Here is a 24,826-nt window from a genome sequence, read left to right as displayed (position 1 = left end):
GCTAAACCACAGCTCCCAGAATTCTTTGGGGGGAAGCCATGACAGTTTAGAGTGGTATAAGGGTAAAGGGACCCCCTGACCATTAGGTCCAGTCGTGGCCGACTCTGGGGTTGCGGCGCTCATCTCGCTTTATTGGCCGAGGGAGCCAGCGTATATGTGGCCAGCATGAGTAAGACGCTTCTGGCGAACCAGAGCAGCACACGGAAACGCCATTTACCTTCCTGCTGGAGTGGTACCTATTTATCTACTTGCACTCTGACGTGCTTTCGAACTGCTAGGTTGGCAGGAGCAGGGACTGCACAACAGGAGCTCACCCCGTCGCGGGGTTTTGAACCACCGACCTTCTGATCGGCAAGTCCTAGGCTCTGTGGTTTAACCCACAGTGCTACCCGTGTCGCTTTAGAGTGATATAGTAATGCTTTAAATGTTGTTGTTGTTTGTATGCCACCCACCTCTCTGGCTTGCCCAACCCATTCTGGGTGGCTCTCAACAGAGTATGAAAATCGCGATCAAATAATAAAAACTTCCCGAAACAGGCTTGCCTTCAGATGTCTTGCTCGGGGGTTGCATAAATATGTGATTGAGACCAAAACTGATAGATAAATCCACCCATCTCTAGAGAGGACACACTTTTTGAACACAAAGAGAGAGAGAGAGGAGGAGGAGAAGGAGTTACCATTCAATCAATCCCTCTTCCCAGGGAATGAAAGTCGCCTTAAGATCAGACTTTTATGATATAGAAGGTGATGGGGAACTGAAAAGGGTGGGCTAATGCTAGCTTTGTTGCAGCATCATTATTATTTCAATTTACTAGTCGCTTTTTTCTTGCCACGGCAACTCACAGTGACTTCCAAAAAAACAAAGCAAACAAGCATAGCCCCCACATACATACATACATTAAAATCAAGACGATAATAACGCAACAGCATTGCAACTTCCCCGCAAACAAATTGGAAAGAATGCTAATTAATTAACCAATGTCATCTAATCTCCCTGCAAAGAAGAGTCAATAAGCAGGTTGTCTGGAATATGCATATATATATAAATCACCATGAGGGTCTTTTGCCTTTTTTAAAAAAAGTATTTCCAGATTCTTAGAGAATCTGGCTTTAAGACCCAGGAGAAACTTTTACACATGAACTGAAAGGAGGGGAATAACTTTTTTTTGGAAGGGGTGGTGGTAAATGTCCAGCCAATCCCCTTGTGTGCATTGGGAACAACACCCGTTCGATGTTGTTTCTTGTATAAAAGGCCATCACCAGTTCGAAGCCCAGTTGAGCGGTGACAGCTTTTGCTGCCAGCCGTCCATGAGAGGGGGGAAAGGCAAAGAGCCTTCTCTTCAAGCAGCAAAAATCTCTCCAGCGACCCAGATGCCAATGTTCAGTCACTGAGAACCACCTGCCAACACCGCCGGTCTCTTAAATAAGAGGCGTCTTTCCTTCCTCTCAAACGCCGTCGGCCGGGTAGATGAGAAGTTCGAGGCTTCCGCTGAGTCTCTTCCGTCGTGGGACATCATGCCGCTTTAATCCTTTGCCTGGGGAACCCATTCCCTCCGCGGAGGGCCTGGCTTTGGAGCAGGAGCGAGTGCGAAATAGAGAGAAACTGGGCGAAACGTCTGGAGAGCTGTTGAAGGCCGTCCGGTGTGACTTGTGGTGACGAAAGGTCACCCACACTCGGTGATTTCTAGAAGCCAGTTTCGTAGGGGAGGCAAGCCATGAGGGAACCCGGAACCGGTGTGGGGTCCCAGCTAGTCTTCTGCGTGTGGCTTCTGGTGCACGGCCTCGCCGAGGGTGGATGTGGCGACCGAGAGGCCCACAAATGCTGCCCTGGCCGGAATAACGAGTGCTCCGATTTTTCTCTGAGGAAAACACTGTGTTACTGTGACACGTACTGTGAGAAAACTGGGGATTGCTGCGAAGATTATCACTCCGTCTGCCAGATCTCGGGTGAGTTGGCACTTCTGGGTGAGAAGGGGTGACTGCAGCGGGATGTCTCTTGGTGGCTGTGCAATGTGCCCTTCGACCTTCAGGAAGTTGTGGGTGCTTCTCAGGCAGAACAGATTCCAGAAGGGGGAATCTCCAACATGTCCCGGTGCTAGAGATGGGGGAGGCATTCAGTCCAGGGCACATTTTAATACGAAATGTCCAAATTTGCACTCCTGAAACAAATGACAGCGATCTGTCCGAATTTGCATTTCCTTGAATTTTGTAGTGCGGTTCCCCAACCAAATAACATACCCAGAAATATGTATGTTAGGGGAAAGTGTGTGTTAAACTGCATCTCTTAGTGAAAATAGATGTATAAAAATGCATTTCGTTGTGGGAACTAGTTTGTAAAAATGGGTTTATTGGGATGAATTCTCACAAAGTTGTGGGGGGACTGACTGGAAAAATGGGAAACGGGAAACAAAATTGACATATTCATCCATCACTGCCTGGTTCCCGTGTAATCATGTGGTGTAGTGGTCACAGCATCAGGACTAGGACCTTGGGAGACCAGGGTTCGAATTCCCACTTGGCCATGAAGCTCACCTTGGAGGCCAGCCACTGACTCTCAGCTTAGCCTACCTTGCTGGGTTGTAGTATTAATGGAGGGGCCTCATTTAATAAGCAAACAAGCAAACAAATAATCTTTTTAAAGCTCTTCGCAGCTTGGGATCAAGGTATCTACTGGATCACTCACAGCTGGGAGCACTTGGATAATTGTGGAATCTGAACTTAATGGCCTGTGGAGACGCCCCTGTGCAGACATAACATGGATGACTTCATTTACTTCAAAACAAAGTCAGCTAACCCTATCACATTTGGGATTCTCTGCTGACCAGAGACATCATCATCATCATCATATTGTTGTTGTTGTTGTTGTTGTTGTTGTTGTTGTTGTTGTTGTTGTTGTTGTTGTTATTTCTTACCTTCATCTGAGGATCACAGAGTGGTTTACATTATAAAAACCAAAAATACATACCATAGTAACAAACAAAAACAATACCCCCCAATTAAAGGGCCATGGATTGTTTAATTTGCCAAAGACCCGAGAGAAGATAAAATCACCCCTGCTGGGACAAAACATGTTGGTTAAGGCCCTACCTACACTTAACACATTCAGAGCAATATCATACCATTTCAAACAGTTGTGGAGCTATAGTTTGTTAAGAGCTGTTCAGAGACTGCTATTCTACTCACAGAACTACAATTCCCAAAGTTCCCTGGGGAGAGGGACTGATGGTTAAACTACTCTGTGAGGGGAATAGGGGGTCTCCTAACTACATGCAGCGTTTTTTGTTTGTTTGTTTTACATTTTTTATTTTATTTTGACAGTAATAATCATAAATAATGATGATGATGATGTTCACCCCACCACCGAGACCATTCCATTGTAACTATCCAACCTCCCAAAATTTCGACACCTCTGGCGATGGTTTGACCCCTTTCCATTTTAACAGTACAAATTCTACAAACACCTTCCATATCTCTTCAAAATAATTTCTCTTGTATATCCCACACCTCTTTATACCATTCTTCCATTTTATATTCTGCTTTCCTCTTCCACTTCCTAGCTACAATAATTCGTGCAGATGTCAATAAATTTGTGAGTAAATTGGGAAACTACAGTTCCCAAGATCCTTGGGGGTGGGGGAAAGCCACGATTGTTTAAAGTGGTATGATCTAGCTTCAAATGTGTACTGTGATGGGGCTTAAGTTGCACAGTAGACCCACTGAAATTAATGAACAGGGCTTAACTGAAGTCTATACATTTCAATAAAGTCTTTTCTCTAAGTATATATCGGTTGGCTCCAGTGGTCCAAAGCTTTCAGCACAGAACTGCGGAACAGATGCAATCTGTTTGTAGCGCACTGTTCTCAGCCCAGCGATCGACTCACCCTAAAACCCAAATCCTCTCCCTCCCATTTACCAGCCCCCTCCCCTGGCCAATCGGAAGCCTCCGGCCAAGCTTGTGAATGGTCCTGAATAGGTCTGGCATCTCTGTTCTCACACATGGCTTCCCACATTAATGCGGAGAGTCCAGGTTTACTGTCAACAGAAAGGCAGCGAGGACAGTTTTGAGCGCACACAGCTTTACGATGTGCGGCAGGAAGAGGATCTGATTGTGTGTGTTTGTGTGTGTGTGGAGATGCCCTACAAAATTTGCACCGACATCCTTTTAAAATCGGTTGAGGAGGGGTGGATTACTGGGTTCTTGTTTTTTGTTTTTGAAATATTTTCTTAAATTTGGTTTTACAAGTATAAAATCATAACAATACCACCATACACTTCCACATTTACAGATTCCTCCAAATCACTGGACTTCCCACCTCCTCTCTATGGGTCCTATACAATGCTTTTTTTCTGGGGGTACGCATACCCCTAAATAGTTTGTGAATCTAAGTTTGGCCTTATTGGGGGGCAGTATTTCAATATGATTAGCAAAATGAGAATACCCCTAAACTTTTTTTTTTTAGAAAAAAAGCACTGGTCCTATTATTGAGACTTTTCTACTGCATCTTTTTCCATAATCTATATTTTATATCACTCCAACGTCTCCATAGTACTTGTTACATTACAAGTGTTATTGTAATCCTGCTCATGTGTAATCCTGTCCATTGCCAGGGGTCCTTGGCTCATCAGTATGAGGAAAGGGAAGCAGCGGTCATCTCAGCCTGCTCATGTTGTAATCCTGCTCATCTGCTTACAGTAGACTTCAAGATAAATTATAAATATTTCCCATTCTTTGTTAAAGTTCTGGTCTTCTTGGTTCCTGAGCTGTCCGGTCAACTTTGCCATTTTGGCATAGTGCAACAATTTGATTTACCATTCTTTGGTAAGGACTTCTTTCCATCTTTGGAAGAGCCTAGGACTTGCCAATCAGAAGGTCGGCAGTTCGAATCCCCGCGGCAGGCTGAGCTCCCGTTGCTTGGTCCCTGCTCCTGCCAACCAAGCAGTTCAAAAGCACCTCAAAGTGCAAGTAGAAAAATAGGTACTGCTCTGGCGGGAAGGTAAACGGCGTTTCCGTGCGCTGCTCTGGTTCGCCAGAAGCAGCTTAGTCATGCTGGCCACATGACCCGGAAGCTGTACGCTGGCTCCCTCGGCCAATAAAGCGAGATGAGTGCCGCAACCCCAGAGTCGGCCACGACTGGACCTAATGGCCAGGGGTCCCTTTACCTTTACTTAGTAGGGATAATGATAATGATAGCAACCTGGACAACAATAACATAAAGCCTCAAGCACGACCCCCTCAGATATTTATTGGGGGCCCGAAGGGACCTGGGGTCTTGGGAGTTGGCTCCTATGGAAGTCTCTGCGCCGCCCCTGTCTTTCGGAGAGTGTCTGTTGCAAAGAAATTCGTCTGTTGTTGATGTTAACACAGCGCGGTTGGAATGAGGGATTTGGGGGAGGAGAGGGAACGGCCTCAGTAAGCCACCCCTCATCTCCAGGGAGATTAGTCCAGTCACAACTCAGCTCGATTACCGAGCAATGGTCTCTGCCAGGGAATAAAAGAGTCAGGAAGCTAGAAACCGCCCTAGCAGCACCTTGTTGGTTTAGAAACAGATTCACTCCCGAGAGCATGGATAAGCTCAGGGTGAGAGCGGCTGAGATGACCGCTGCTTCCCTTTCCTCATACCGATGACCCAAGGACCCCTGGCAATGGACAGTTTGATGGGACCCCTGGTATGCTCCCCCTAGCCAGCTAATAATAATAATAATAATAATAATAATAATAATAATATTTATACCCCGCCCATCTGGCTGGGCTTTCCCAGCCACACTGAGCGGCTCCCAACAGAATATTAAACACACAATAAAACATTAAAAACATCCCTAAACAGGGCTGCTGGTGACCAAAAGGAACTGCAGGCGCCACTGTTTCCATTTCCCACAATGCCCTGGGTCATAGCCACGTGTTGGGGTGGGGGCATTGTGGGTACCAAAAGGGTGGTTGGCTCACAGACGCCATCCCCGGCATGAATATTGAGAAAATGAGAGTAGCCACATTCACAATCTACTTTAAAGATTTATTTATTAAAATTGCATGCCACTCTTCATCTGAAGATCTTGGAACTGTTTGCAGCATAAAAATACAAAATAAAAACAGGCGTCCTAATACCCCTTTAAGCAGTCATTGCTTCCCCCAAAGAATTCTGGGAGCCGTAGTTTGCGACGGAAGCTCGGAGTTGTTAGGAGAACCCCTCTTCCCCTTCTAGGACTACAGTTCCCAGAATTCCCTGGGAAGAGGGATTGATTGTTAAGCCACTCTGGGTACTGTAGCTCTGTGAGGGGAATGGGTGCCTCCTAACAACTCCTGGGAACTATAGCTCCCAGAATGCTTTGGGGGAAGCCACATAATGCTTTTAATGTGGCCCAGAAATGAAAGATACACCCATCTCTAGAAAGGACACACTTAAAAAATAATAATAATAACCCCCTCAGGGAAAATAAGGAGGAAATGGAACAGGAAAGAAATAACTCCAATTGGATAGAAGATTTAGGAAGTCTCAGGAGTGGCTAATAATTAGAAATGGATGGATCTTTCAATTTCAGTTTCTCATTCTTCCAATCTTAAATTCAGCATCGGTCTGCGAATGGTTGTGTGTTTTTTTAAAGTCCTCATAAGCATTCATCAACATTTTAGTGCGACTTGCTCTAATATTTACGTATCTGTATGGAGTTTTTCCTAAAGTGTTTATGAGCAATTTCCCATAATATCATGCATTTGTATGTAATTTTCACTGATATATGCATTTTTAGGCACATTTCCTCCTGAGCATATGTGTTTTATTTGGTTGGAGAACCGCACTGCAAAATTCAGATGATTACATGATTTCTATCAAAATTACATGATTTCTATCATGTAATACTGGGGGGGGGGGCATTGTTTTTGTTTGCTATTATGGTATGTAGGCATGTTTGCGTTTTTGCATTGTAAACTGCCCTGTGATCTTCGGATGAAGGGTGGTAATAATAATAATAATAATAATAATAATAATAATAATAATAATTTGAGAAGTGTGAATTGGGTAAAAAGGTAAAGGGACCCCTGACCATTAGGTCCAGTTGTGACTGACTCTGGGGTTGCGGCGCTCATCTCGCTTTATTGGCCAAGGGAGCCAGCATACAGCTTCCGGGTCATGTGGCCAGCATGACCAAGCCGCTTCTGGCGAACCAGAGCAGCGCACGGAAATGCCGTTTACCTTCCCACCAGAGCGGTTCCTATTTATCTACTTGCACTTTGATGTGCTTTCGAACTGCTAGGTTGGCAGGAGCTGGGACTGAGCAACGGGAGCTCACCCAGTCGCGGGGATTCGAACTGCCGACCTTCTGATTGGCAAGTCCTAGGCTCTGTGGTTTAACCCACAGCACCACCCTTGAATTGGGTACTTTCTCATTAAATTACGAACAAAATTGATCAGTGTTCCAAGCGCATTCCTGTTTCCATCTGTGAACCATTGGAATCAGACTACGAAATGGTGTCCTCAGCTACTCCTCTAAACAAAATATTTATGGCAGGCTTCCAAGCTGAGCTCCGCTGTTGATATGGTAAGGTGAGTATTGTTTAATCTCCTGGAAACTAGGAAGCCAGCAAAGACATTTCATGTTCTCAAGGCTTACTTCTTTTTTGCAAAGCAGGGTGGCATTGTGCTTGGAACACAGGGTCTTCCCCCACCCCAAATCATTCAGCTAAATGGAATCGGATGCAGAGAACGGACTTTTGCAGATTGTTTCTCGGCAAAGGAAAACCACGTGTGACGCTCTTGGGAGAAGGTGTGGGTCTCTCTCTGGCCAGAGCAAATAAGTGCTGATGGCAGATGAACCACACATGAATGAATGGCTGAACAGAGCTGTGGGAGAAAAAGAGAGGGGCGAAATCGTCTGGAGGCTGGGAGGGGAAAAGAATGGGCACCCTTCGTGTTTCGAGGCTTCGCCATGGGAAAGTTTCCGTTAACTAGGGGGTGGGGAAATCTGTCTATTTCAGTTTCTCTGTGGTTAGTTACTATTGCCATTAATTTTAGTGCATCAAGAAGGCTTCCAGGTGCAGAGATTGGGTAGAATTTAGTTCGGTTTGTGTTTCCTGAAAGAAGATACAAACCAAAATAATGCAGACATCCTTTGGAATTTGCACTTCTCCAAATTTGGGGGTGCCAATTCTCCAGTGTGTGTAAAAATGTTCACGTATGGCATTTGAGCTTCGTTATACACCTTTAGGTGCCAGGCAAAAACGTTCCTTTTTAACCAGGCCTTTGGTTGATCTTATTGACATCCAACACCCTTTTAGAATGTGGCTTTTTTGGGGGTGGGTGGGTTATTGGGTTATTGTTTTTGGTTTGATTTTATATGTTGTGGTCTTTTGTGTGAACCCCCCTGAACCCCCCCCCCCCCGGTATATAAATTCAATAAATAAAATAAATACATATTCGTGTGTGTGGAAATAACATGCCAAAAATGCATTTCATTGAGGTAGAATTGCTTGGGTTAGGTGAAATTAGGACACAGTGAGAACACAAGAAATTGTCTTAGTCAAATTATAGGTCCATCTAGTTCAGTACTGACTACACCGGCAGGGACTGTCTGGGATTTCAGGTTGGGTTCTTTCCCAAACCCTACCTGGACATGGCAGGACTTGAACCTGGGACCTTCTACATGAAATGGAGGTGCTGTACTAGTGAGTTACTGGTTTTTTTGCATTCTAAAGCTGCATTCAAAAGATTGGATAAGTCCTCTAAGATGTTGACAACTTTTCTTAAACAAAAAACTGATGCAGAAATGTGGAATAACACAACTTAAGATGGAAGAACTGGGAAACCAACACTGACAAATGCACACATCTCTCCTTTCGCCCTGCCCACCTCTCTATAGTTTACTTAATTTATTTATCCTTACCTTTAAACCCTACAGTTCCTCTGAGGAACTCAAGGCGGCATAAACGGCTCTCCTCGTCCCCTCTCCTCGCACAGCAACCCTGTGAGGTAGGCTGGACTGAGAGACAATGACTGACTCAAAGTCACCCTGTGAACTTAATGGCTCAGTGAGGATTTGAACCCGTGTCTCCCAGGTCAAGTAGTGGGACATTCTCACCTCTTCACCCTTGTCATCACAATCTAATCCTTTCCAGTGGTTCTCCTTCAAAGGCATCTTTTCCATCTACGAGCTCTTGTGTCTCAAACAAATCCTTATCTGATTCTGTACCCACCACTTCCCTTGGTGTGGAGTTTTCAAGTGATTTAAAAAGAAGAAATAAAAGTAGATCTCATTACATGGCCTTCAGGAAGGGACCGTTCTAGTGTCAGTGGCCTCAAAGGTTGATGAGGGGGCTGAGGGCAGCTTAATCCTCCTCAGCCCCTAAGAACCACGGCCTTGTATCCTTTGAACTGACCCAACATGGCGGTTTTTGACAATTAACTGGCCCCTCTCTGCTTAATTCAGGACAATGGGGGCCTCCGTGCGATGGATAGACAACCTATTCTCAGCCTGGCAAAGGAGAAGCAGATGTCAGCACATCTGGAATTTCTCACGAGCGAGGGATTAAGGACCGATGACGGAAGTAGCATAATTTGGGGATAGCGTTTTATGTTTAGATTGGGCTGCTTGGCGTGAAAACGGATAAAATATCAACTCAGACGGCGACGTTCAGAGGAGAAGAAGAGGGGAAGGAGGTGATTGATACCACACATAAACACAAATCACCACCCCCCCCTAAATAAACAAGGAACTTAATATATATGTATGAAAGTTGTAGGTTGCAGGCTGAGGGCCAGTTTTAGAAGTTCCCCCCAATCTGCACTCTGCATTTAATAATAATAATAATAATAATAATTTTTATTTATACCCCGCCCTCCCTAGCCAAGGCCGGGCTCAGAGCGGCTGAGCATTTAAAGCTGTCATCCCACTTTCAACCCCAAAAGAGGACAATTTTAGCAAACTCGCACTACAGTGGTACCTCAGGTTAAGTACTTAATTTGTTCCGGAGATCCGTACTTAACCTGAAACTGTTCTTAACCTGAAGCACCACTTTAGCTAATGGGGCCTCCTGCTGCCGCCGCGCCACCACACCGGAGAACGATTTCTGTTCTCATCCTGAAGCAAATTTCTTAACCTGAAGCACTATTTCTGGGTTAGTGGAGTCTGTAACCTGAGGTACCACTGTACTAAAATTTTAAGGAGGCATCTCTCTCAGAGGCAGAGAGACGAGAGGGTGGTACAAAGCCAAGGAAATGAGAGAGGGACCAAGAAGTCACAACTGTCCCTGCTAAACCAGTCAAAAATACAAGCAAGGATGGGATCTTTTGCCAATATGTGTCTTGCATCTCTGAATCTCTCTCCATTCTTGTCCGCCTCTCGGATGACAGGGATCAAACGCAGCCTGTCCTGGATTGTGAACTGCCCTGAAAGTCTCTTGCTTCGGGATGAGATCTCCGTTTTGCCCGATGGAGTGTTTTTTTGATAGGGAAAGGGGTTGGAAGAGATGGTGAGCGTGCTGGGGGCTTGCTATGGGGGCTGGGCTGCCAACGGTACCCTCCCCTGCGGGGCGTGGGATTTCGGAGCAAGCAGGCTAGACAGCCATGGGATGAGGCCTCAAGAAGACAACTGGATGCAGTGAGTCAGAAGGAAGGGCAAGCTAACATGTTTTGCCAGTGGAGACAGGGGGCTTATTGCTCGACGGGGATACCCGGGTCTGTTTGGCCTCGCCAAAATCCTCAGGATTCCAAGCGCTGTCTCTTTGAGTGATGCCCATTCGAGTCAGACATGAGCCATGAGCTGAGCAGGGAGTGGGAGGGGGAAAAGGTGGGGCTTTCTGTGGCTTCGTTGCAGCTAGAAATCTGGGAGAAATTCAACTTTGGTTGTATTTTAACGCGAAGCTTCCTGATTACGCTTCCCGAACCGGTATGCCGCTATCCTTTGAATTACCCTGGGAAAGTCACACGTGTCTGAATTTCATGTTGCAGTTTTTTAACCGAATGCAGTGTACAGCAATGCATATGTAAAGCGGAAATGTCTGTGCTTATGTCCGTGACAGTACCATACCAAATAAACACAGTGGTACCTCGGAAGTCGAATGGAATCCGTTCCGGAAGTCCGTTCGACTTCCAAAACGTTCGGAAACCAAGGTGCGGCTTCCGATTGGCTGCAGGAAACTCCTGCAGCTAATCGGAAGCCGCGGAACCAACATCAGAACACTCACTTCCAGGTTTGCAGCGTTCGGGAGCCAAAACGTTTGACTCGCAAGGTGTTTGGGATCCAAGGTACGACTGTAAATAAAAACCATTGGGTATTAGAGGAAACAGGTTTGCAAAAATGCGTTAGGATAAAGTTGCACTAAAATGCTGAGGAAGTTTAAGTAAGTTGTTGTTATTATTATTATTATTATTATTATTATTATTATTATTATTATTGCTGAGGACAGATAGAGAACTGAATAGAAGTCTGAGAAAATGAGGAACTGAGAAATGGAAATAGATTTTGCCTGCCTCTAGTTACAGGTGCGAAACGTTTTGTGCCAACTTTGGTGACTCTACTGATCTGTTTCAAATCCTTCTCTCTCTCACCCCCCCTTCACATACTGTTCCTACCCTGATTCATTCTGCTCTTTATCAACACTTCTCCTATCCCCCCCCCTTACTTGGGGATCTCCCTTGGCTGCAACTGTCCTTGTGGAGTTCCCCCCTCCACCGGTTTATCCTATTCCACCCCCTTCTTCCCTCATCTCTAGCAGCTGTTGACTGTGTGGTCGGCCCTTGGGGTCCCTGGAGCGAATGCAATGCTCTTTGCGGTACGGGCAGCAAAGACCGGACTCGCCAGGTCACCGTGCCACCTCGAAATGGAGGAACCCCGTGCCCAGACCTAAAGCAGAGACGGGGGTGCCTTGGGGAGAATTCGGCCTGCGATGCAGCAAAAGGTACAATGCTGATAGCAGTGGCGAGATTACAATATAATGCAAACACATGTATATATAACAGGTGCATATCTAAATGCAATCATAACAATTGCATATACAGCGGTACCTCGGTTTTCGAATGTCTCAGAAGTCGAACGTTTCGGTTTTCAAACGCTGAAGACCTGGAAGTAAATGCTTCCGTTTTCAAACGCACCTTGGAAGTTGAATGGCTTCCACTGAGTGTTTCTCAGTTTTCTCAATTAAATTTGCAGACCGCCCTTTGAGCCTTGGTTTTTTAACATTTTGGAAGTAGAATGGTCTTCCAGAACTTATTACGTTCAAATACCAAGGTACCACTGTATAAAATAAATTTTATATATAGCGATTATTTACCTGTTATTCATTTATGGAATTTATATCCCTCCTTTTTCTCCACGGAGCTCAAGGTGGTGCAAGGGAAAACGGAAGGTTGCTGTGCAACAGCCTTAAGTTTCTGTTGCCAGCTTCATTATCTGTACATGCAAGGAGAATCACCGTCACCCTGTTATTCATTTCAGGCAGCAAAATTTCCCTGGCTTCAGTGAGCCTTGGGCTAGCCCGCTCCTCATTCCTTCTCCTCCTCTTCTGTGAGCGAGAGCAAAATCTCCCAAGTTGACTTTGGAACAAGCCATGGTTTCACAGTATGTCCAAACCCAGGGAACTGTGGTTTGTTCTAAGCAACATTTGTTAAAACTAATCAAGAATGCAACATTGGTTAAAACTAATCAAGAATCTGCATGTTATGTACTGAGGTTCTCACCCTGGGCCATTAGGGGGATACATTAGGGGTTTTCACTCAGGTCCACATATGCAAATAAGGGATTGAAAGTGACGTTCAGCGATTGGATAGTTCCAGAAAGTGGTTACTGCTGCATTGCAGTGGAGCTCTATATAAGCAGGCTGGCTGAACCCTTCAGTTCAGTTCAGTTCAGTTCTGGCCTGTGAATAAACAAGAGGTGTTTGAAGAATCACTGTGTCGTCTGATATGTTCACCCACAACTTAACAGTGCAGTCATTTCATCCCCCCAGCCTGTTAAGTTACTTTGGGTGAGAAATGCACTAATGACATTTGTGTCTACACTGCCCTGCTCTTCTTCCACAAATTCATTTGCTGTGAACAATTCTTTGGAAGATTTACATAGCGCTATGTTTTATAGCATCAAAACGGTGCTATTAAGTCACAAATGGTGCATGCTTTGAGATTCAAAGATGGTTGTAATTAGAAACAATTCCCAACGAATGATTATAATTTGACCTGCTCAAATGTGAATAGCTTGACTTTAAATAAAGTAAATGCTGATTAATTTGCAGGTTTTGAAGTACTGAAAGGCAGTTAAGTGCCTGTATGTAAATTTATGGCGCTCCTAATGAGAATAAAAAATAACTTTGCTCTAGCTTTGCTGTCAACATTGTACCCCTTCGATTAATTTTCAGCTTGTTCTTTCCTCTTAAATTCTCTGTGCTAGCCTGACATGATGAGTGTCTTTAATCAGATCATGGCTCCTTTTATTTCCATGTCTCTTTTGACAGAGGTGGCTAAGATCCTGCCCGATTCTTTTAAAAGGGATTTTAAGGACCCCTGGAGAAGACCTCACATGTTAACAAGGGAGAAGCTGCCAAGGTAGGATGTACCTGGATGTACATTTTCAAAATATAAGATAAAAAATAAAATAAAACCTACATACAGCAACAGTGTTTTGTGTTGTGTAGGCTCCTGTGATGTAAGTAATGGGCCCCGCCTGCTAGCCTGCTCCCTAAAATATCACTGTTTTGCTCATTTCTATATATAGAGTGCCTACATTCTGCGTGGACTGGTTGCATGCCAACATGTGCAAATGGCATTAGATACTTATTAGGTCCATAAATTACCATATAGCATATATTCCACATGAAAAACAGCGACAATTTGTTGTTGACAAAGGACAGCTGGACATATAAAGGGCCCCATTACCTTCAGTAGCTTAGGGCCTCATCAAACCTAAATCCGGTCCTGATACCACCATATACGTCAGGGTGGTTCACAGAAAAGATCACAATATATAAAATCAAAATAAGAACCATGACCCAATAACACCAACCCCCCCCAAAAGAGCCACATTTTAAAAGGGCATGGGATGTCAATCAAATCAACCAAAGGCCTGGTTAAAAAGAAACATTTTTGCCTGGCGCCTAAAGGTGTATAATGAAGGCGCCAGGCGAACTTTCCTGGGGAGAGCATTCCACAGGCAGGGAGCCACTGCGGAGAAGGCCCTGTTCTCATGTTGCCACGTCTCGAGGAGGAGGCACACAAAGGAGGGCCTCAGAAGATGATCTCAGGGGCTGGCTAGATTCATATGGGAAGAGGCGGTCCTTGAGGTATTGCGGTCCTGAGGCGTTTAAGCTCTTACGTTCTTGTGAACGCCTCTTGAGATCTCCTGTGTGTTGCTCTCCTCCCCTTCTCTCCCTCCCCCTCCCTGTGTTCAGTGACTGGCTTTAGTAAATGCGAGGATGGAATTTTAAGCAGGAACATTAGCAGGATATTATCTGGGAGAGGCCTTTCCAAGCAAAAGCAAGAAAAAGAAGGAAAAGTGTGGGTGGCTGGGTTGCATATTCTTCTTCACTGTCTCCTGTGCATAACATGGAACATTGCCAGATCTCTTTTCTCTGGGGAGGGGTTGCTGGAGGGTTTAGGGTAGCCTAGTTAACTAAGCAGCCAGCCCCAAAGTTCATTGTTTGGCTCCAGTTTGCATCATGTGCTAGGACACATGTTCAGCATAGCTGGCTGGCTTTGCTAGTGAGGTTGGGGGGGTCGGGGGAGAGAAATAATTCACTGCATGGCTTGTACCTCAAATAGAGGTCCTTTTAGTTCAGGATCAGCTTGCTGCAAAGAAAGAAGGAAGCCAGGAAAGCGGGCGGGGGCAGGGGGGGGGGCAGGAAGGCTGTGAGAAAGAAAGCATTTGACTCTTCCGGATCAAATCAAATTGTGCCCACCCCCAGTTAGGAATGGAGAAGGGATTCAAATCAGTTCATCTACCTAATCCACACTTTCTAAAAATGATAGGTAAGCTGCCCTTTGATATTATCATTTCTCTGAATTTTGCAAGGCGGTTCTCCAGCCTAGTAAGGTGGACCAAAATGCACATAGAAATGTATAGAAATGTACATATATAGAAATGTGAAATATACTCAGAGTCGAGAGTGGATTTCATGCTCTTTATTCAGCTCATAGTGGTGAGGAGGAATGGAAGTTCCCCCAGAATGTCTGCTTTATATACATGATTTACACAAGGGGCCCCACGTGATTGGCTAATTCCGGGATTCTGCTGTAGGCCAATCAGGTTGCGGATTCCCTTCCACCTGGAGCTGGATTGGGTGGCTCCTGTGGACCAATCAGACTGCTGCATTCTGGATCCTATTGTTCTAGGACCAATCAAGCTGCTGCATTCTGAATCCTATTGTTCTAAGACCAATCAGACTGCTGCCTTTTGGATCCTATTGTTCTAGGACCAATCAGGCTGCTGCATTATGAATCCCATTGTTCTAGGACCAATCAGGCTGCTGCATTCTGAATCCTATTGTTCTAGGACCAATCAGACTGCTGCATTCTGAATCCTATTGTTCTAGAACCAATCAGACTGCTGCATTCTGAATCCTATTGTTCTAGGACCAATCAGACTGCTGCATTCTGGATCCTATTGTTCTAGGACCAATCAGGCTGCTGCATTCTGAATCCCATTGTTCTAGTACCAATCAGACTGCTGCCTTTTGGATCCTATTCAACTCAATACATAACAAAATGAAATTAAGAAGAAGAAAGAAGAAGGAAGTTGTGTTTTCCTTGAAGTTCCATTGCACTCTACAAGGCTTGCACATCATTCTTTTGAAAGTAAAGCACCTTGTGTTTTCAGTTTTCCTTGATGCTTATGTTTGGAGGATACAGGGGAACTTAGCCTTGCTGTTCCCCACATTCACCTTCTCTAGAATGGCCCTGGGAGCCAAGCCTCAGCGGCTGACTCTGATTGGCTCCAATCAGTACAAAGTGGGAGAAGACCTCTTCTTGGTAGCTAAAAAGCACCTCTTCCATGCTGATTGGTTCTGGGATTCTAGTCTTTGACACCCACCCGGGACCACTGCACCTCTGATCCAGACAGATAGGTGGGGCAGTGCCCCATTTGTTCTAGTGAACCAATATTTCAGACCCTCCAAATGTCCCTATTTTTCCAGGGACAGTCCCAGATTTGCAGAAGCCGTCCCGGTTTCTGATTTGATCCCAAAATGTCAAGCTTTTCCTTAGGATGTCTCTATTTTCATTGGAGAAATGCTGGAGGGTTATGGAGCTAGGCGACCCCTGAGCCAACGAGATAAGTAACTATACAACCTTTAGAAGACATCTGAAGGCAGCTCTGTATATGGGAGGTTTTCTTTCAATGTTTAATTTTAATTTTTATTTTTATATATGTTGGAAGCAGCCCAGAGTGCCTGGGGCAATCCAGTCAGATGGTAGGGTATAAATTATAAAATAATAACTATAATCAGGCAGAGGGCCTTCTTGGTGGTGGCGCTGGCCCTGTGGAATGCCCTACCATCAGATGTCAAGGAAATATAGTCATACCTCGGGTTACAGACGCTTCAGGTTCAGTTTTTTCGGGTTACTGACCCGCCGAAACCCAGAAGTACCAGAACAGATTACTTCAGGGTTTCGGCAGTGGTGCATGCGCAGAAGCGCCAAATTGCAACCCACGCGTGTGCAGATGTGCCGCTGCGGGTTGCGAACGTGCATCCCGCACGGATCACGTTTGCAACCCAAGCATCTACTGTAAACAACTACAGTGGTACCTCGGGTTAAGTACTTAATTCGTTCCGGAGGTCCGTTCTTAACCTGAAACTGTTCTTAACCTGAAGACCACTTTAGCTAATGGGGCCTCCTGCTGCCGCCGGAGCACAATTTCTGTTCTCATCCTGAAGCAAAGTTCTTAACCCAAGGTACTATTTCTGGGTTAGCGGAGTCTGTAACCTGAAGCGTATGTAACCCGCGGTACCACTCTATCTGACTTTTAGAAGACATCTGAACACCCTGTTTAGGGAAGTTTTTAATGTTTGATATTTTATAGTGTTTTTAATATTCTGTTGGTAGTCGCCCAGAGTGGCTGGGGAAACCCAGCCAGATGGGCAGAGTATAAATAATAAATTATTATCATCATTATTATTATTGAATAAAGGTAAAGTTAAAGGGACCCCTGACCATTAGGTCCAGTTACAGACGACTCTGGGGTTGCGGCGCTCATCTCGCTTTACTGGCTGAGGGAGGCGGCGTACAGCTTCCAGGTCATGTGGCCAGCATGACTAAGCTGCTTCTGGCGAACCAAAGCAGTACACGGAAACGCCGTTTACCTTCCCACCTGAGTGGTACCTATTTATCTACTTGCACTTTGACATGTTTTTGAACTGCTAGGTTGGCAGGAGCAGGGGCCGAGCAACGGGAGCTCACCCCATCGCAGGGATTCGAACCGCCGACCTTCTGATCGGCAAGTCCTAGGCTCTGTGGTTTAACCCACAGCGCCACCCGTGCTCCTTATTATTGAATAGGATTTCCCTATTTTTCATTGGAGAAATGTTGGAGAGTATAGTCTTTGCTGGCTCAATCACACAAGCAGCATCTAATCCTGGCCTGAAGGACTGAGGAGAGAGGCCCCTCTTTTGCATAGTTACCGGTACTTGGGAGAGCTACACTTCTTCCCGGCTCCCTTTTCCTTGGAAGAGAACCAGAGCAGAGAGAGAGAGGAAAGCAGCCAAGGCCAAGCAATTTCTGGACGATGTCGCCTTCCCCTCTGATGTTCCATCGATTGTCTCCGGCCGCCGGATTCTCGCACCAGAGTGTCGTGCCAGCCAGAGATTCTGGCCTAATTAGGGAGACGCAATCAAAGCCCGCGTCTCCGAGAGGGAGAAGCTTTGGTGTTGCTGAGATACAGCAGACGGGCTTTGCGATGTCCGTGCATTGCTCTCGGAGCTGTCGCGTGACATCTGGCAAAAACAAGCCTCCTTCGTACACGGCGCTCTCAAAACCGTGGATGCAAAAAATTGTGGAATATGCAGAAATGGTGAAGCTTACCGGAAGAATAAGAAATCAAGATAATAATTTTTTTTTAAATAAAAGAATAGAAATGGTTTATTGAATATTTACAGATAAATTGCAAACAGATAAAAACATTGGCAGGGTTATTGTAACCACCTGCAGTTTCATAAGAGTATATATCTAAAGAAGATGAATAAAGGAGCAAATTAAGTTCATTTGGATATGCTGAAGATATTAAAAATAAATTTAAGGAACTGTAGAAAGAAGAGGAAGGAAGCCAAGTTTTTATTTTTCCATTTGTGTGTGCAGAATTAGTCACACCTTTACTTTTGTTGTCTCTTACATAAATATTTAGGTCAGATCCATCATTTCTCCTTGTTGCTCCTTTGAGTTAGGTTCTTACAAAATGTGCTCTCCCAACAAAAACACACATGTACACAATCTGCTCCTTTGCAGATTGACACACCTTTGAAACGTCAAAATGATTGTAAAATTAGTGAAGTGTATAAACTTGAAAAGTATATTTAAAAAAAAAGAAATAAAAAACTGAACCATCACAGTAAACAGATAAACCCGCCAGGGCAAACTTTACAAAAGACCTGGACGATTTTAAATGCCAGCAATTGTTTTTTTTTAAAGGACTTCTTTTGGGGTGTTATTCAACTAAATAATTGTGCCAGAGCAAGGATTAGTGTTAGTGTAATAGGACTCCCACACAGGTGTCCTGTGCCATCCCCAAAGCTTTGCCAGAAGGCTGGGTGGGAAACTCAGCACAAATTCAGGGGGAGAAGAGTGTGAAAATACTGTGTAAGGAGAAATCCTTGTGCTGTTGGAACAGGGTACTTGTCATTATAGTGAATACAATCCTTAGTACTGATATAAGGTATCGGTAATCATAGCATGGAGCCAGACCAGACTCTTTTGAGAGGGCATTTCACAACAGGGGCCACCACCAAAAAGGTCCCGTCTCCATTAGCCACCCAACACACCTCATTTGGTGTTGGTGGGCACAGAAATTTACTTAATAAATTCGCAGCCCAATCCAATGGAGATATGTATGTATCTACTCCCATGCAGGGAAGGCAGACATGAAGTTGGCTGTGTGGCCTACCACACAGAGAACAATTCTCTATCTGAAAACATTCTATGTTTGAAGGGCTCTCCAGGTCTGGTTCCACTATACAGTGGTACCTCTGGTTGCGAATGGGATCCGTTCCGGAGGCCCGTTTGCAACCTGAAAAGAACGCAACCTGCATCTGTGCATGCGCAGGTCGCGAGTCACTGCTTTTACACATGCGCGTGACATCGTTTTGTGCGTCTGCGTATGTGTGAGTGGCGAAACCCGGAAGTAACCCTTTCCAGTACTTCTGGGTCGCCACGGGACGCAACCTGAAAAGGCGCGACCTGAAGCAAACGTAACATGAGGTATGACTGTACTTTTAAAGGCCTCTGATACTACTTTAAACAGCCATGGCCTCCCCAAAAGAATTATGGGAGCTGTAGTTTGTTAATAGGTTTTTTTTAGGAGGACCCTGTTCCCTTCACAGAGCTTTTTTCTGGACTGGACCACCACAGAACAGGATGGTCTGTTTTGCCTCCGGGAATGCTGTTTGGGAGCCAGGAATAAACAGGAAGTCGCAGAAGCAAATAAGAAGCTTTGGATTATGAATCCCAAGAGAAATACCTAAGTAGCATTCCTTGGTCATCCCTGCAGGGTACCCCTGCTTGATCAGCCACCATATTATAAACAGAGAAAAAGAACAAACATATCTGACCAATCCTGTCTCCTTTATGCTAGCACTGATCTTTGGTGTGTAAATTGTGTATTCATCTTTCTCCTAACCAGCAAGCTGAGGATGAAGTTTGGATTCTTCTGCATCTGTTGGTGGAATCACTTAGTAAGAGAACTAACTTTCTTTCTTTCTTTCCTCCCTCCCTCCCTCCCTCCCTTCCTTCCTTCCTTCCTTCCTTCCTTCCTTCCTTCCTTCCTTCCTTCCTTCTATATGTGTCAGGGACTGTGTTGAGGAGGAATGGTGGGAGCCTCCCCCTTCCCCTGTTCCTGCTCCTGAATCTTCCCAGGAGCAGGAGGACAGTATAGATTTGGAACAGTGGTTTGCAGAGGGGCACAGTTCAGAAGGCAGAAGCTGGGAAATACTGGATGGGGAACAGCTAGGAGAAGAAACAGTGGAAAAGAGAGAGTTAACAGATTCACAGTCTCTGGACAGCATTCACCCCCCTTCTCCAAAGTCCCGGAGAGCTCAGAAAGTGGCAGAACAGAAAGCACAGAGGGTGGAAACTCAGATTACAAGATGTAGAAGTTAACAGGGACAGAAGGGGGGTGTAATCCTTAATTGGGAGCACCGCCATTTCTAGAAGACGTGTTCTTTGTTCTCTCGCTGTGATTATGACAGCTTCTAACTGGTAAGAAGACTCCTTTTCCTTTGTTCTGCTTATCTACTGCCACGGGGGCAAGAAGCCGATTTCCTGAAGGCTGACAATATGTTTCTATCATGTCACCTCTTGCTCACATTTTCTTTAAACTAAAATGTCCCAAATTCTGCCACCTTGCCTCCTAGCGGAGTTGCTCCGTTACGTGGTCCCATTAGTAGCATCCTTCCGACTCCCGGGTACCTAGGCTGCTAGCCATCTTCCCCCCTTCGACAAGGCTTGACAGAGCCAGGGCAGAGAGCGTTGTCCTCGCTTGGGTGTGGCTTCGTGATCAACTCCACATCATCACGACAGTGTCGTTGTGAAGCCAGATCAGAGTGAGGGCAACGTGCCCTGCCCTTGCTCTGGAGTCTTCTGCCTAGAAAAGAAGACCCAATAGCTGTGACAACCTTCCTACCTAGTGGGCGGCTGTGTTTCAGTTTGTATATTCTGTTGAAAATAATAATAATAATAATAATAATAATAATAATAATAATAATAATAATAATAAATTTATTATTTATTATTTGTACCCCGCCCATCTGGCTGAGTTTCCCCAGCAACTCTGGGCAGCTTCCAACAAAGATTAAAAATACATTAAAATGTCACACATTAAAAACTTCCCTAAACAGGGCTGCCTTCAGCTGTCTTCTAAAAGTCAGATAGTTGTTTATTTCCTTGACATCTGATGGGAGGGTGTTCCACAGGGCGGGCGCCACCACCGAGAAGGCCCTCTGCCTGGTTCCCTGTAACTTCACTTCTCTCAGTGAGGGAACTGCCAGAAGGCCCTCGGCGCTGGACCTCAGCGTCCAGGCAGAACGATGGGGGTGGAGACGCTCCTTGAGGTATACTGGTATAATGACCAACTTAGGCATAATGGCAACTTGGGGCTCTTCTATACTTGTCCCATGATTTCTCAGCATGGGGCTCAAAGGTTTTTCTTTTCCCCAGGGAAAACCCATAGTTGGTCGCAGAATTAGAACAAACATCCGCTGGGTATTGCGCAGATTCACATTTGTTCCGATTCAGTGGTAAGCAGAGTGTTTTCCTGGTGGACCTGTACCTAGAAGAAATCACAGGACGAATGCAAGTGTGCATGAGCTCTTAAGTGGATTGTTCCCTGAACTGGAACTGTATTGCATCTCTCCCCCCCCCCCCCAATCCTGTTGTTGGTGGCATCCGTCTGTCTCGAGAGACAATGACCTCCATTTGTGTATATCTGGGGTGCGGAGGGCAGGAATGGTTTGAAGGCAATTTAACCAAGCCTGGAGATCTAACCCTTTCCTTGCTCCCTCTCTGTGCTTTCCAGTTACTGCATCTACTTCCGCCTGACGCAGGTGAGCCCTGCCTGCCGCCTGCATTTCTGGAGCAGGCTGCTGGCGAGAGAGCGTCGTGTCTGCGTGGAATGCCAAGGGAATGCCGTGGGCAGCAAGAAACGGTGCCAAGGGGACGGTCTGCAGGGAGCCAGGTGTGTGGTTGCAGACTCCTTCAATAAACAGACACCTGTGATCTTTGAGACAGCTTTACTTGGTCCAGAGCAACAGCGGCCATTGGCGGAACCCACAAAAGTGAACTCTGTAGGCCTATAAATTAAACAGGCTTATACAGAGGCTTTCTCTTGCCTTAGTTTCACACATGCATAGAAATTAAGCCATGTTCTCAGAGGGAAAGCATGTCTGCATTGTCAGAGCTGGATACCTGATCCAGCAAGAACAGTGTGCCGATTCTCTGCCAGGCTAGCATATACATATAGTTGTTGTTGTTGTTGTTTAGTCGTTTAGTCGTGTCTGACTCTTCGTGACCCCATGGACCAGAGCACGCCAGGCACTCCTGTCTTCCACTGCCTCCCGCAGTTTGGTCAAACTCATGCTGGCAGCTTCGAGAACACTGTCCAACCATCTCGTCCTCTGTTGTCCCCTTCTCCTTGTGCCCTCCATCTTTCCCAACATCAGGGTCTTTTCCAGGGAGTCTTCTCTTCTCATGAGGTGGCCAAAGTAGTGGAGCCTCAGCTTCAGGATCTGTCCTTCCAGTGAGCACTCAGGACTGATTTCCTTCAGAATGGATAGGGTTGATCTTCTTGCAGTCCATGGGACTCTCAAGAGTCTCCTCCAGCACCATAATTCAAAAGCATCAATTCTTCGGCAATCAGCCTTCTTTATGGTCCAGCTCTCACTTCCATACATCACTACTGGGAAAACCATAGATTTAACTATACAGACACACACACACACACTTTTTTAAAATTAAATTTTATAATTTACATTTCAAAATATTCATTTAAACAACCTTAAACCAGTGACTTCCCTTCTTCTCTTTCCGTGGTTCATTTTGCATACCAAACATCCCTGCATATTTTACATAAACTAAAACATTCAGTAAACTATTGTTACATCCATCAAAACTTATTTACACTGATGAATTTATCTTCAGGCTACCAATGTTTTTAAATGAACACAATTTTAACCCATATATTCAGTGAACATTTTCCAGTCTTCTTTAAACGTATTTTCTTCTTGTTCTCTTATTCTAGAAGTTAAATCTGAAAGTTGCGTGTATTCCATCAGTTTAAGTTGCCATTCTTCTTTGGTCAGGACCTCACTTGTTTTCCATTTTGGGGCTAACAAAACACGGGCCGCAGTAGTGGCATACATAAATAACCTTTTTTGACACCTGGGAATTTCAGTCTGAATTATCCTCAACAGAAAGGACTCTGTTTTTTGTGTTTTTTTTAGGAAAGTACCTTTAAACATTTTTTCCAATTCATTATATATTATTTCCCAATATTCTTTTACCCTTTTACAAGTCCACCACATATGATAAAACATACCCTCAACCTCGTTACATCTAAAGCACTTTTCTGATTCGGACTTATACATTTTAGCAAGTCTACTTGGAGTTAAATACCATCTGTAAATCATTTTCTGGTAGTTCCCCTTCAATGAATAACATGCTGTGAACTTCAGATCGCTCTTCCAAAGTTCCCCCCAGAGATTCAAATCTATATTATGTCCTGTATTGCCCAGTGTGTCATAGAAGCTTTAACAAGTTCATCTTTTGTTTCCTAATCGAACAACAGATTGCACATTTAGATAACTATTATCCTGTACAAATATGTAATTTCTGCTGTAGCTCTCTCTGAGGGGAATTAGCCCGATTTAACAACTCTGTGGTGATATACACACACACACACACACACACACACACACATATATACACACATATATACACACACACACATATGGCACGATTTTATTTCTTATATAAGTATTGAGGCACACGGTCACTCAGTGCTTTCAGTATATGCCTGGCTCATTTAAGACTATATTTAAGTCTATCGTTATTCTCAACGATGGAACTCACAGGTGCAGAAATACTTTGATTTTCATAAATATATATTATTTGTACAGTGGTACCTCGGGTTACATACGCTTCAGGTTACAGACTCTGCTAACCCAGAAACAGTACCTCGGGTTAAGAACTTTGCTTCAGGATGAGAACAGAAATCGTGCTCTGGCGGCGCAGCAGCAGCAGGAGGCCCCATTAGCTAAAGTGGTGCTTCAGGTTAAGAACAGTTTCAGGTTAAGAACGGACCTCCGGAATGAATTAAGTACTTAACCCGAGGTACCACTGTATTTATTTATATTGCTTTTTGTAACAAATCAATAAAAAAAATTTTTTTAAAGGAAGGAACTGGAAACTGTACCTTGTCAACTCCAGCCTATTTTCTGTCTTTCTCTAGAACATTCTGGACTGCGGCGTCCATCGCTGGCTGTCAGGGATCTTGGGTACAGGAGTCTCTACAGGAGAAATGTGTGTGCCCTCAACTCTCCTTTATCTTCATATGACGTCATGTCAAGCTGAGTGGCAATCTTAAGAAAGAGAAGAAAGACCGAACGTCAGCTGCAGCTGTTTTGGGTTGTTTTCTTTTCGTAAAGAAGAGAGCTGCAGGAGTCAGTAGCAACCCTCAAGCTACATTTTCCCAATCATTATGCACTCATTGTTTCCACTTGTTTTATAAGGGACACCTGACCGTGTATTGTTTCCAAGCACAAGAACGTCTGATTCAATCTCTCTTTGTTAACAAAAGAAAAAAAGAACTGCATATATACATACATTATATACCTCTGAAAAAGGTATACTACCTCCACTATTGCCGCTAAAATGGAAGATGGCATATTTTGTCTGCTTTCCACAACGACTCCCGACTTTATTTAAGACAGGGAACGTTTCCCCCCCGCCCCCAGCCCAAGAAACATATTCCCTTCTGGGCAATGTTCCAGGGGTCAAATCTCCATTATGGGTGGAGCCGGAGTCAAAAGCGGGCAGAGCAAGGAATGTCAATTTTATATTCGCGCATTGTGGGAATGTTGTGGATACTAGGAGAGGATGTATTGATTTAATAGTATCCTTCCTAACTCATGCTTGTGAGTCAGCAGCAGAGTG

The 24,826-nt window shown here is 44.8% G+C and overlaps 1 protein-coding gene across 2 annotated transcripts; it reads left to right on the top strand.

Annotated features, from left to right (window-relative positions):
• Positions 1–970: 970 nt before the first annotated feature.
• On the top strand, positions 971–24,578 carry LOC310834191 (somatomedin-B and thrombospondin type-1 domain-containing protein-like). Of its 2 annotated transcripts, none has more exons than XM_083717694.1 (5): positions 971–1,946; positions 11,701–11,886; positions 13,435–13,525; positions 21,693–21,851; positions 24,123–24,578. In XM_083717694.1, exons 1-5 carry the CDS (start codon positions 1,715–1,717, stop codon positions 24,226–24,228), a joined length of 774 nt encoding a protein of 257 aa, XP_083573820.1. In that variant the 5' UTR covers positions 971–1,714; the 3' UTR covers positions 24,229–24,578. The 2 variants fall into 2 exon arrangements, with proteins under 2 accessions (XP_083573820.1, XP_083573821.1); XM_083717695.1 differs by having other exon boundaries at positions 981–1,946; positions 11,704–11,886.
• The last annotated feature ends 248 nt before the right edge of the window (positions 24,579–24,826 follow it).

This window comes from Podarcis gaigeae (assembly GCF_964106915.1).
Source record: "Podarcis gaigeae genome assembly, chromosome: 16".
NCBI classification, from domain to species: Eukaryota; Metazoa; Chordata; class Lepidosauria; order Squamata; family Lacertidae; genus Podarcis; species Podarcis gaigeae.
This window is presented reverse-complemented; position numbering and strand designations above follow the sequence as displayed.